At 41.3% G+C, this 13,488-nt stretch overlaps 1 protein-coding gene across 1 annotated transcript in view; it reads right to left on the reverse strand.

The window, feature by feature from the left end:
• Positions 1-9,743, reverse strand: part of PHLPP2 (PH domain and leucine rich repeat protein phosphatase 2) — a 97,297-nt gene extending 87,554 nt beyond the window's left edge. Inside the window, exons 1-2 of the mRNA XM_064273808.1 lie at positions 9,635-9,743; positions 1,928-2,199 (exon numbers count right to left, since the gene is read on the reverse strand). Of these exons, the coding sequence (XP_064129878.1) occupies positions 1,928-2,199; positions 9,635-9,733 (371 nt within the window). The 5' untranslated portion in view covers positions 9,734-9,743. The remainder of the gene's footprint in view (positions 1-1,927; positions 2,200-9,634) is intronic.
• Between the last annotated feature and the right edge of the window lie 3,745 nt (positions 9,744-13,488).

The raw sequence follows: 13,488 nt of genomic DNA on the forward strand, positions 1-13,488 counted from the left end.
ATCACTAAACTCGAAAAAAGATTTGTCCTTGAAATGCTGACTTCATGATTCTTGAATTTAACACCTCTTGGCAATCATTTCTATTTACAAACAGGTGTATACTTGTGTATGAGTGTCTATTCACAAATTTTAACAACTAGTATATACTGGAGAAAGAAAGGGGGAACAGGTATACTTTCATGTTATCAATGGAAACCTCTAAGGAGAGGAATTTGACAACATCTATCAAAACTATAAATGCATATATCCTTTGACTCAGCCATTCCACTTCTAGTTTATTCTACACACACATGCCCATGTATGAGAAACATCATAGGTACAAGGATATTCATTGCAATATTCTTCATAGCAGCAAAAATAAAACTGGTAACAACCTAAATGTCCATTAATAGGAGACTGGCTAAAACATGGCAGATTCATAAAATGGACTACTATAAACACAGCCATTAAAAAGCATGAAAACAATATAAATATTAATATGAAAAGATCTCTAAGAGATATTAAGTCAGCGGTGTGTTGCATAGACTATCATTAATTTTCAAATTTACATATACATATACACACTGATGCATGAGCATACACTTGTAAATAAATAGAATTATCCTTAGGCTGCATAAGAAAATGGCGTAAGAACTGCCTTCAGAAAAGGTTTGGATCCTTAGGGCAAGGTGTAAAAGGAAGACTTACTTCTCACTGCATATCCTTTTACACATTTCAATTTCATTCAACTTCCATGTATTATTTTCAAAAAATAAATGTTTAAAATATTTATTTTAAATTTAGATATGTGATCTATGGTATGTATAACCCAAAAGAAATGACTATCAGAATTTCCTTCCTTCACCAGGAAAGAAAACACACACAATACAGGGGAGGTCAGCACAACTGGACCAAACCAAAAGCAAAGAAGCTTCCTGAATAAACTGAATGCTTCAAAGGCCATTGTAGCAGGGGCAGGGTTTTGGGGGCCATGATTTCAGGGGACATCTAAGTCAATTGGCATAATAAAATCTATTAAGAAAACACTCTACATCCCACTTTGAAGAGTGGCATCTGGGGTCTTAAATGCTAGCAAGCAGCCATCTAAGATGCATCATTCGGTCTCCACCGACCTGGATCAAAGGAGAATGAAGAACACCAAGGACACAAGGTGATTACGAGCCCAAGAGACAGAAAGGGCCACAGGAACCAGAGACTACATCATTCTGAGACCAGAAGAGCTAGATGGTGCCTGGCTACAACCCATGACTGCCCTGACAGGGAACACAACAGAGAATCCCTGAGGGAGCAGGAGAGCAGTGGGATGCAGACCCCAAATTCTCATAAAAAGACCAGACTTCATGGTCTGACTGAGACTGGAAGGACCCCGGTGGTCATGGCCCCTAGACCTTCTGTTGGCCTAGGACAGGAACCACTCCAGAAGCCAACTCTTCAGACATGGATTGGACTGGACAATGGGTTGAAGAGGGATGCTGGTGAGGAGTAAGCTTCTTGGATCAGATGGACACTTGAGACTATGTTGGCATCTCCTGCCTGGAGGGGAGATGAGAGGGTAGAGGGGGTTAGAAGCTGGTGAAACGGACACGAAAAGAGAGAGTGGAGGGAGAGAGTGGGCTGTCTCATTGAGGGGAGAGTAATTGGGAGCGTGTAGCAGGGTGTATGTAAGTTTTTGTGTGAGAGACTGACTTGATTTGTAGACTTCCACTTAAAGCACAATAAAAATTATTAAAAAAGAAAAATTTTCCTTCACCAGTAGTCTTTTAAATTTGAGAATCATAAAGTCAGCATTCCAAGAACAAATCTTTTTTTCAAGACTCCACAATCCGCATCAGTTCCAGCAAAATTAAAATCCTAAAATCCACTTCTAAGCAAAAATACATATTACTTATACTGCAGTAGAATAGGAGTGGTAAAACTCAGGTCTTACCTGACCAAGTCTCCATGAAGCTGTAAATAAAGGCTTTCCTTTCCCTCTCCAGCACATATTTCAGATGCTGGTGTCTCCACTGTGCAAAGGACGAGATGTACATCAGAGGAGGAGGAGGAGGTGGTGGTGGTTGTAGTGGCAGTGGTTGTTTCTGCTCCATAAAGGTAAACACAGCCTCTCTTCACATCTTCTCTCAGCCAATCTCTTTCTCGAGAACCAAACCTGCTTCTCCGATTCAAACAATTTCTGCTCCCATTGCGTTTCATATTTCTCTAAAAAATATCAAGAAAAAGAAATCATTAGCTAAATGTATGCCTGAATTAGACATGTAGAGTCCTTACCCCATCCTTCCACTTTATCTTTAGCAATACTCTGTTCAGGTACCACTTCCTCTTATGGAGCCTTCCAAATCTCCCATCCCCTATTTTAACCTGGATAACTTGATTTTCATTACCATTAATGTTCATGTCTCCATTCATCCATCATCCTCTCTGACCCTTTCTTTTCGTTTTCAGAAAAGTGTCAAGAATAAAAAAAAAAAACCTGTGTACCTACCACCTGTATTTCACAAATTTTAATATTTTACCATATTTGTTTCAGATCATTATCTAAAAGAAAATACATACACTATATGGTATCCTACCACAATCCCATTCCCTCCTCTCTCTCCAGAAACAAACACTGTACTACATGTGGTATATATCATTCCATGCACTTTTTATGTTTGCCTTTTTTTTTTGTATGTATATGTTATACATAGTATTGTTTTACAGGATCTAAAACTTTATCTAAATATTAACATACAGCAATGTTTTTATTTAGTTCAACATTGGTTTAGAGGTGTATCTATGTTAATACACTCAGCTCATCCATTTGAACTACTTAATAATATTCCATTATATGAACACACCACAATTCACCCATTCTCCTGTTAATGGCATTTATTTTGTTTCCAATTTTTAAGACTGAAAACAGTGCTGCAATAATACATTTTTACATGTCTCCTTATGCAAATATTCAAGTTTCTCTACGGTCCTGACCCTCTGCCTCTTATCCCAAGTAAGCAAGTCCGGTATGACACAATATTTAACAAATATTCTTTCCACTTCTGTCATATTTTAAAAAATTATTGTTATATCTAATAATTTAAGTATGTAAAATTCATATATTGTGAAGTCAAGTTATCTCTAAGCAAAAACAATTGCTACAGCCAATGTAACAAGTTTCAAAAGATCAACACTCACCTTCCCTATTTTTATGATCAGGCTATTTCTGTCCCCTTTAACAAAGCAGCAATTTCCACTAACAATTACAAGAATATATCTCTCCAGCTTCATTACCCACTACCCTTCACTCTGTATTCTAGTCATACCAGAGAACTCGTAGCTTCCCTAACACACCAACTATTCCACAATTCTGTGACTTGCCTGTATCATCCTTCCCCATCTTGTCTGGCTAGTTCTTGTTCAAAACTCTATCAGATATCACCTTCTCCGTGGAGCTTTCCAGAGCCCTGGTGGTGCAGCAGTTAAAAGCTCAGCTGCTAGTCTGAAGGTCGGCAGTTCGAATCCACCAGCCGCTCCTCGGAAACCTTACGGGGCAGTTCTACTCTGTCCTATAAGGTTGCTACGAGTCGGGATGGACTCGACAGCAATGTGTTTTTGTTTTTTCTTTTTTGAAGGCGTTTTCCATGTCTCTTGTTATGGACTGAATTATGTCCCCCCAAAAACGCGTGTATCAACTTGGTTAGGCCATGATTCCCAGTATTCTCTGGTTGTCCTCCATTTTGTGCTTGTAATTTTATGTTAAAGAGGATTAGGGTGGGATTGTAATACCCTTACCAGGTCACATTCCTGATCCAAAGTAAAGGGAGTTTCCCTGGGGTGTGGCCTGCACTACCTTTTATCTCCCAAGAGATAAAAGGAAAGGGAAGCAAGCAGAGAGTTGGGGACCTCATACCACCAAGAATGCAGCATCAGGAGCAGAGCGTGTCCTTTGGACCCACGGTCCCTGCACCTGAGAAGCTCCTCAACCATGGGAAGATTGAGGACAAGGGCCTTCCTCCAGAGCAGAGAGGGAGAAAAAGCCTTTCCCTGGAGCGGATGCCCTAAATTTGGAGTTTTAGCCTACTTTGCTGTGAGAAAATAAACTTCTCTTTGTTAAAGCCATCCACTTGCGGTATTTCTGTTACAGCAGCACTAGATAACTAAGACATCTCCCATCCCCATTCTCCCCTCCTCCAAGCCAGTTGACTTCAACTCATGGTAACCCCACGTGTGTCAGAGTAGAACTGTGCTCCACAGGGTTTTCGATGGCTGATTTTTCAGAAGTAGTCCACTGGGCCTTTTTTCCAAGGTGTTTCTGGGTGGACTTAAACCTCCAACCTTTTGGTTAGCAACTGAGCATGTTAACAGCTTGTTCCATCCCGGGACTATTCTCCCCTGCTACGCAGAAAGAATAACTCCACTTTCTCCTCAGTAAAACATCTCCAAATTCAACATACTTATCATAGCATGTTTTAATTATTTGTTATGTCTTCTCCTTTCCTCCACTGACAGCTTCTTCCAATGCCTTAGCACTTAGGTGGCACACAAATGTATGAAGAACTTAGCTGACATCACAGAAATTTACTCTCAATCTGTACTTTAGTCCAATTAGTCCTGGCAAAAAGTTGAACATACTTGGGGAAAAAAAACTACATTTTTGTAGAAATCTAAAATCTTTTCTTAGTATCAGTCACATACTAATAAGTGAAAAGAAGTAAATTAATTACTTTCCTTACTATTCCTCATTAGAAAACAGAAATACCTAAAAATAAACCAAATATTATTTTAGCATATATTTAAATAGAATATTTGAGAATACTTGTAGCACCTAATATTCAATTTCTAAAGACGGTAAGAAAAGAAAAAAAGGAAAGTTAATAAGGTATCACTCATGTGGGAACAGAGAAAAATAAGGATGGGAATGGCTTCACTATTTAAGTTTAAGATGTTAGTAGCCATCAAGTAGGTTCTGACTCCTGGAGTCTTTATGTATAACAGAATGGAATGTTGCCCAGTCTTATGTCATCTTCATGATCATTAGTATGTTTGAACCCACTGTTGCAGCTATTTATTTATTTAGGACAATATAGGTAAACTGATCATTCTGCAGATGTTAGAGATTTGGATATAGCTATTCAAAACCATGAGGATTATTACTGATTCTAACTTTAGATAAGTAGGATAAATCCCTGCTACAAGTGGGAACTAGGTCTCTCTCTACTCATCAAAGGCAGATTCTCAAAGACGAATGTCTCAGAATTAAAAAGAGCTTCCAAGTGCTTATTTTATAAACACAGGAACCACTATATTGGTACCATTAAAAAAAAATTAACCATTAATTTTAAATATTCCTTCATTTTTATTGTGCTTTAGATGAAAGTTTACAGACCAAATTAGTTTCTTATTAAACAATTAATACACATATTGTTTTGTGATATTCTCTGCCAGCCCTACAACGCGTCAACACCCTCCCCTTCTCGATCTTGCATTCCCCCCCTTACCAGCTTTCCTGTCCCCTCCTGCCTTCTCACCCTTGTCCCTGGGCTGGTGTGCCCATTTAGTTTCATTTGGTTTTACAGGCCTGTCTAATCTTTGGCTGAGTTAAAAGGGTGTAACTTCAGTGCTGAGTTAAAAGGGTGTCCGGGGGCCATGCTCTCAGGGTTTGTCTAGTCTCTGGCAAACCGGTAAGTGTGGTCTTTTTTTCTGTGAGTCAGAATTTTGTTCTACATTTTTCATCAGCTCTGCCCGGGACTCTCTATTGTGATCCCTGTCAGAGCAGTCAGTGGTGGTAGCCAGGTACCATCTAGTTGTGCTGGACTCAGTCTGGTGGATGAGTTCTTTAGACTAATTGTTCCCTTATGTCTTTGGTTTTCTTCATTCTCCCTTGCTCCAGGGGGGTGGGGGGGGGGGTGGGTGGGACCAATGGAGTATCTTAGATGGCCACTCACAAGTTTTTAAGATCCCATATTCCTTATTTTTTAATCTTTGGGAAAGATGAGCTGGTCAACCTGAAAACAGTGTTCTGTACAGTACAGCAACATTTATACAAAGAAACTGAGCATTCTGCACTCAGTGGAGAGAAATTTTGCTCACTGCTGTAAAGAACAAATAAATACTATTCCACACAGCCACCAAATAGTATCTTTAAAAGTTTTTTAAGGTCTAATAATGGCTCACTGACCTTTTAAGTCTTAAAAAAGTCAAGAGCAAGCCCAGAAACTATTAGTTCATCTGTGATTTTTCTTCTGCGATGATTTTTCAGTCTTTTTTTTTATGCAATGCATTTTATTTCCCTTTAAGACTATAAATCCCTTAAAGAACTTTGCATTATTAACACATATTGTCATTATTGTTGTGTTGTTGGTCACTATTTACCTCAAAGAATGTACCACCTGTCTATATGATATATTCCCCTTCCCCAAGAATATAAACTGTTGAGTCAGCACTATAACATATTCTCATAAACCAGTTCAATGGGCATTTAAAAGACCTGGACAAAGCAAAGCCTCTTAGATGGACTGTTTAGCTATTACTAACAATTGCTGAATTACCTACTGGTTCCTTCCTCTCAAGGTCCCTGGTCGATTTCCACTCATAGTGACCCTACAGGATAGGACAGAACCCCCCTTTAGGGTTTTCAAGGCCGTAATCTTTATGGAACCAGAATATCAGGGTGGGTTTGAACCACAGACTTTTTGGCTAGCAGCCAAGCACTTAACCATTGTGCCACCAGGGCTCCTTTAAAACAGGGTCTGATAAGACAACTCTCCATACTCAGTGAATTCTGTTAGAATGTGAAATACCCTAAGGGAAGAGATATGTTCCTCCATTTGAAACTTTTAAAACAAGATGGGTTCATCTCTGGGAATATACATGTTAAAGAATATTTTGGAATGGGCTAAGAAGAGTTGGCTGGGATGGGGAGAGAACAATATTTCAGTACTTAAAATCTTTTTGGTATTGATTTTTTAAAACCACGCACACTTATTCTTACAAAAAATTTAAATTATTGAAAAAACAAATTTCAGGGCATTTACTGACTACCAGTAATCAGTTGTAACTTCACAGCTTCTATAGACTGAGTAAATTAAATAAAACATAATCCTAAAATCATAGGAAACATCTGGAATATTTTAAAAATTCAAAGGTACTCTTAATATTTTTAAGAGTATTAAAAATATCATACTTATACTCCAACTATAACTGTAAAAGAATACATTCTAAATAGCAATTTTCTAAATGAAATCTGGGGACAGACTGTGAATCAAATTTTCCTATACCCCACATAGATGCACCTAGATATAGTCTGACCTTAGTTATATTCGCCTTTTTATGAAGATCTACATATATAATTTGACAATAATGATGTTCACGATCTGTTAAATGTAAAAAAGTTACAAAACAGATTGAAAAGCTGTTTTCAAAGGGTCCTTAGCGAACATGTGGGAAATTATGACTTTCTTCCCAATTAGAAGTCTTCTACTTAAATATTCTTTTCCAGTTTCACTAGGCACAAAATTCAACCACTTGGTTACTGAAGGGAAATTTTGTTGTAGAACATATACCACCTATCCTCCATAAGGGGCCAATTATTTGCAAGGATTATTTAAACTGTTGACTATATGCAATAAATGAGCCCTGGTGGTACAGTGGTTAAGGCTCGGCTGCTAACCAAAAAGTCATCTGCAGGAGAAAGATGTGGCAATCTGCTTCCTTAAAGATCACATACTGCCTTAGAAACTCTATCGGGCAGTTCCACTCTGTCCTATGCAGTTGCTATGAGTCAGAATTGACTTGACAGCAAGGGGTTTGGTCTTTTTATATGTAATAAAGTAAGGATGCAAAGGTCTTAAAGACTCAGCCTCCCACACCATCTCAGTATTGTAATTACCATCAGTTTCTGGAATCTTTCTAATGGTCCCCTGATTGGAATCTCAGGGAAGAAGGGTTAGACTGTCTTCAATAAAGGTTCTCATTTCTCAGTTCCTTCCCTCCCACAACTCACCCCATCCCCCACCCCCCAAAAAAGTTATTAAAAAAAAAAAAAGCAAGGGTGTTTACCTTCTAGGCCAGAAGGCATTGCCTATCTCTCAGACCTGCAATTTCCTGATAAGCCGAGTCAAGTTAAAAAACATTTTTTAATAGAGTTAATTCACAATTTACATTTTTGTGATTTCAGTTTTAAATAAATATCCAAAAACCTCTGGGTAATTACATTTACAACCTATGGTTATATAAATTATAATAAATATATAGAAGGGTCATGCAAAAATTGGAGATAATCTATGAAAGGTTATTACTTTAAGTCCCTGCATTAAGAGTGAGAGGTAGTGGCAGAATTTTTTTCTTTTTTAAATATTTTACAGAGTTCTAGTTTATGTTGTTTCATGGATTCATTAGATCCTTCTAATCCATCTTTGCGATGGCCTACTAATAATGTTAATAACAAGTGCATACTGCTCAAACTCAATCCCAATTAACTACTATGACTTAATGCATTTTTAACATTGTATACTTTAATTCTTTTGCAAGGTATTTTTGACACAACAAATCTTGTAAATTTTCTTTTCTCTCTTCCTTCTCCCTGGCAAGTTTCAAATCCTATCGACTTCTCTTCTAGAACTCCAGAATGAATTCCATTCCACCTCCAGAAGGACATCTAATTGACTTATTTGACATACAGAAAGTTTCTCTCCAACTATTTCAAAGGCTAGTAGAAGACTCCCTTGAGCCTACACAATCCCTCCTTCTAAGCGTCTTCACTGCCCCTCCCCACCCTACATTCCATATGCACTTAAACTTCTTGTCATCACCTCCAAGGCTCCACTTGCCTGCATCTGCTTTCATTTCCTCCTACTCCCCTAATTCCTGCCAAAAAGCCCCGCTTGCTGCCTGTTGCATAACTGCTCCCCCATTACAGTCTCCCCGGATCGCTAGCCCCACTCCTGCAATCAGGAATGCCCCCTTTAGGTCCAGCCCCTCCTTCCTCCCGCAGCACGCCCAGCGATTCCCCCTAATTAAGCTCCTCCGTAGGTTTCCTCCCCAGACGAGGCGGGTCGTACTTCCTCGCCGACGTCTACAGAGCGAGGAGCCGGGTGGCAACTTCACTTGTGAACCCCGAGGGCAGAGTCTACCCGCTCCGCCCCGCGCAGCCCCGAGCACACCGCAGCGCGCGGCCAATCATCGCCGCCATCCTCCCGCTGGGGTGATGTCTTCAGGTGTCTGGGGAGAGAGCCCTGCGTGCTTCCAGCCCCGCGCTCGGGCCAGCGGCGAGGCGGCCGAGGGAGGCAGGGCCGGCCCGGGGCCCCACAGAGGCCGGTGGGCGACGGCGGCCCAGCAGACAGCCAGCGGAGGCGGGGGCCTGCGAGGCGGGGGCCTGAGAGGCGGGTGGCGCGGGGCCAGGGATGGGCAGCGCCGAGGACCGAGGCGGCCGAGGCCTGGGCGGGGGCGCGGGCGCGGGCGGGGGCGGGGGCGCGGGCGCGGGCGCGGGCGCCGCGCGGAGGCCTCGGCGGGGGCCACTGTGGCCGCGGCCGGCTGAGGGGCGGCCGACCGCCAAGCTGACTGACTGCCGCGGGCGGGGGTGGCCAGCTGCCTCGGCCTTCGCGCCGGGCGGGGGCGGCCTCCTCCTTCCCTCACTCCCCCCTCGGCTCGCCCGCCTCACCTTCAGGACCCGAATTCCTCCCGGCCAGCGGCTCACGGGCGCTTCGGGCGGCTCCAGGGGCTCCAGCGGGCCCGCGGGCGCCGGCTCCACCTCCCCCATCAGCAGCAGAGACCACACAGGGACGCCCGGCGGGGCCGACGGCGCGCCGGGCCTCAGCGGCGCGCGCGAGCAGCGGAGGCCCCGCCCCCGTGAGCCGCGGCCCCGCCCTGGCCCCGCCCCTGGTCCCGCCCCCTCCCGCAGCCCCGCGGGACCTGCGTAGCTGCGGGCCCCGGGTGGCCCGGGTGTGGAGGAGCCGCCGGCCGAGGGCTCGGCGGGCGGAGTACGGCGCCGCCGCAGGGTTGAGCCTCTGCAGCGGGCCGCGCTGGGTTTGGAGGACTGAGGCGCAGGAAGGGCTATTTACAGCTATCCCCGCCTCCTTAGTGCCTGCACCTGTCAGTTGTCACTGGACGCTGCAGTCCGCCGAGGGTGGCTCCTGTAAGTTAGCTCTCTAAAACGTTTCCTTTCTAGTTTAAAACCGGCCTGTCACCCTCACTTGCAAAGCCCTTGGAAGAACTGTTGAAAATACCTTAACGAGGCCCTTTCTCTTCCTTACTGGAGATGGCTTACGACCTTCGTCAGCAAATTCGACCCAAAATAATGTGTTCACTCATCTTCCAGCAATATCTAAATTCCCTTTCCTCCTCTTGTAGCAAAATTACCAGAAGTCTGTTCTCTCCCTCAAAGAGTAATACAGTCTGTGAGCCATTGATTATTTACAATGCTAAGTCGGAAAATCTTTAAAAGTTATCGTTTTGTTTTAGTTCCTACAGTGATGATAGTTTTGTGACCAATGGGCCAAATGTGGAATCAGCCTGATTTCAAATCTCAGCTCTATCACTTATTTGAGCTATACCCTTGTGTAAGTTACTTGATCTAAGTTTCTGGTTCTTAAGCTGTGAAATACAGATGAATATCTGCTTGATAGTTATTATGACGACTTAATGAATAATGCTTACAAAGCACTAAACATATAGTCGAAATTTATAGTAAAAAACCCAGACCCCAGCTATGAGTCGAAATCGAAATTTATAGTAGCCATTCTAATTCTGAATTTCCAAATTTAAGATTCACTAGATTTTTCAAAAAGCACTCTTCTTGTTCCTCTTAAATTTTTCTAGGATGTCTCACAGAATCCAGACTTTCTGGAGCCATGGAGGCTGGATAAACCCCCAAAACCATTGTCCTAAGATAATCTTTAAGCCAAAAATATTCCCTGGAATCTTCTTAAAACAATAGTTTACCTTAACTAGTAAAGAATGCCTTGAGCATTATGCTCTTTTAAGACCTCTTTATATGGGATCAAATTGAAACAACAACTTGAAAGTTTAGATAGGAGCCTTATGGGGCAGTGAGTTTATGTTAACAGAGGAACAACTCAGAAAAGGAGGGTGAGAATGGTTGCACAACTTGAAGAATGCTATCAATGTCACTGAATTATACATGTAGAAACTGTTGGTGTATGCTTTGTTGTGTATATTCTCAAGAACAAAAAAAAATTATAAAAAAAAATTTTTTCCTAGGATGCCTTCTGGACTTCTTGGATATTTAGACCTTCCCCTCTTACACAGGTATCCATGAATCTTCAAAGAACTTGTAAGGAATTTAACAGCAGAAAACCAATAATGTCTTCAACTTTGAATACATGGCAAAGATGGCATTACCTATTATCCGTTGCTTCACCTTGCCTAGTTCAGGCCAACCATCTAAAATATTTTAATTTTAAGCCTAATACAAAGAAAGGCTGAAATCTAACAGTGCATTGTTTCCTTCTCTACTATGTGATATTTGGAGATATTTTAAATTCCAAAACAAAATTTGGCTCTTGCAAAGACTCTGACCCTGTACCAATTATTACTTCTGTAAAAGGATGGTGACTAATTTCTCTTCATTTTGAATATACCAAAATTCAAATCACCATTAAGCTTCATTTGTTTTGTCTCATTTTAATTAATTAAAATTCATCTCTGAGAGCCTGGTGAAAAGCGAAGAAAGTTCTTGTATTGTTGACTTGCTGGCTCACCACCACCACCACCACCCACCCCTGTCTACTGTTAACTTGCTTTCAAGAAAGCTACTCAGACTAGTCACATACCCCTCTTAGTGCTTAATTCTTTCGGCAAGAATACTGGTGTATAAGGAATAGGCACCAGTATAGACACAGAAGTAATCTGACCAAGGGGCAAAGGCAGCAGTTAGAATAAAAATGTGTTCAGAGTAAATGTTTCTAAAAGCCTGTTTCTGGAGATATTGTTACATATTACCTTTTCCACATCTCATGGGCACAAATTCTTTATTGTTTGATCACCTGAAGGGAAAAGATCTTGTCCCAGGACCAGAATTTGAATTCCTGCTGGGGAATAGCACTGGTAAATGGTTGGGTTTTTTTGCTTTGACTTGTTTTCTCATTGACGGGATAGTGGGCTAAAGGATTAATTCAGAGTAATCTCTTCCAAAAGAAAAAAAAAAAAAGGCCACCAGCAGGATGTTTCAGGGGATGATGTATATAATGCCGCTCCCTTTAAAGGTCCCCATGATTTAAGATCCAGATTTCCAGTTCAGTAGTGACAACCAGTTGATATAGAGTTTTCTTTTCAAGTCATATATTACCATTAACATTTCATACTTTGCTGCTAAGGTCACATATTCATGTGTCTTTCAGTTCAAGGCAGTGTGCATTATGAATGCCAAGGGTTATGTAACTACAATTTCTGGAAATGGTGAACAGCTGAGACTAACCCTAAAAATAAATTCATCTGGGATTTTTTTGTGCAAAAATCCATCTGCCCTCACTGCAGGTTCATCATTACAAAAATCAGTTTGGATCAAGCCAAGAAGCAGAGCAGTCATTAGAAGTCCTCCCTGCTCTGTGTCCTTCCTGCAGCAGCTGTGCGCTCTCATCATCTCAGGACACACACACACACACACACACACCCTACCCACCCCAGAGCTTTTCCTAATCTTCACTGCAAAATGGGAAGAAAATCTGGAAAAAGAAAGTTCTTGTCTTTCTTGTCTATCAGATTCTGGTAGAGAAGCCATATGATACTACAATCACTTAGCTGTATCTAGCTCCCACTCTTTTTATGATCACAACGTCAACTTTTGCCTGAATTCCTTATTCTACCACAGGTTGAACAAATTTAGTCTTATTTTAGTTCAAACAAACAGGCAGCGTTTACCTGGCTTCAGGGTTTGAAGAAAATTTACCCTATGAACATTTCTGTATTTTTCAAAAATAGGGACAACTGAACTGTGGAAAACTATGGAATAGAAATGAATTCGGCTTTTCAGGACTGAGGTTCAAATCTAAATATTGTTCATTGCATTGCTGAGTAAATTTCTGGAGTCCATTACTGGCTAGGCTTTTCTACTGTAGCTTTTGTATTTTCATCTAATTACATGTAGATGAAGGTATTAAGTTTAATATTAAAAACAAGGATGAATTTAAACCATATAAAAGGAAAGACTATAGAAATATTGCTTATCAAATAGTTCCAAAGGGCACTTCTGCACAAACTAGGTAATTGCCAAGGCCTACGCCCTTCCCCTTCCCAATCAAGGGAATCAGAATAATAGACTCATCAGAGTAATAGAAAATCTGAAGCTTCCAACCTCCAACCACTCTCACTTCTACAGAAAAGAGTTCATATAAAATAGACCATAAAATAAAAACTCATTTTGGCTGATCCGGCCCTCCTCTTCCTGGTCACAAATAAACCTGAATAATTCACAAATAGAAACATACAATTAAAACCCATGACCACCCCTAATACACATTTCACCTTTTTTTTTTTTTTGCCTTGAGAATTCACATA

Source organism: Loxodonta africana, chromosome 21 (genome assembly GCF_030014295.1).
Source record: "Loxodonta africana isolate mLoxAfr1 chromosome 21, mLoxAfr1.hap2, whole genome shotgun sequence".
Taxonomy (NCBI): Eukaryota; Metazoa; Chordata; class Mammalia; order Proboscidea; family Elephantidae; genus Loxodonta; species Loxodonta africana.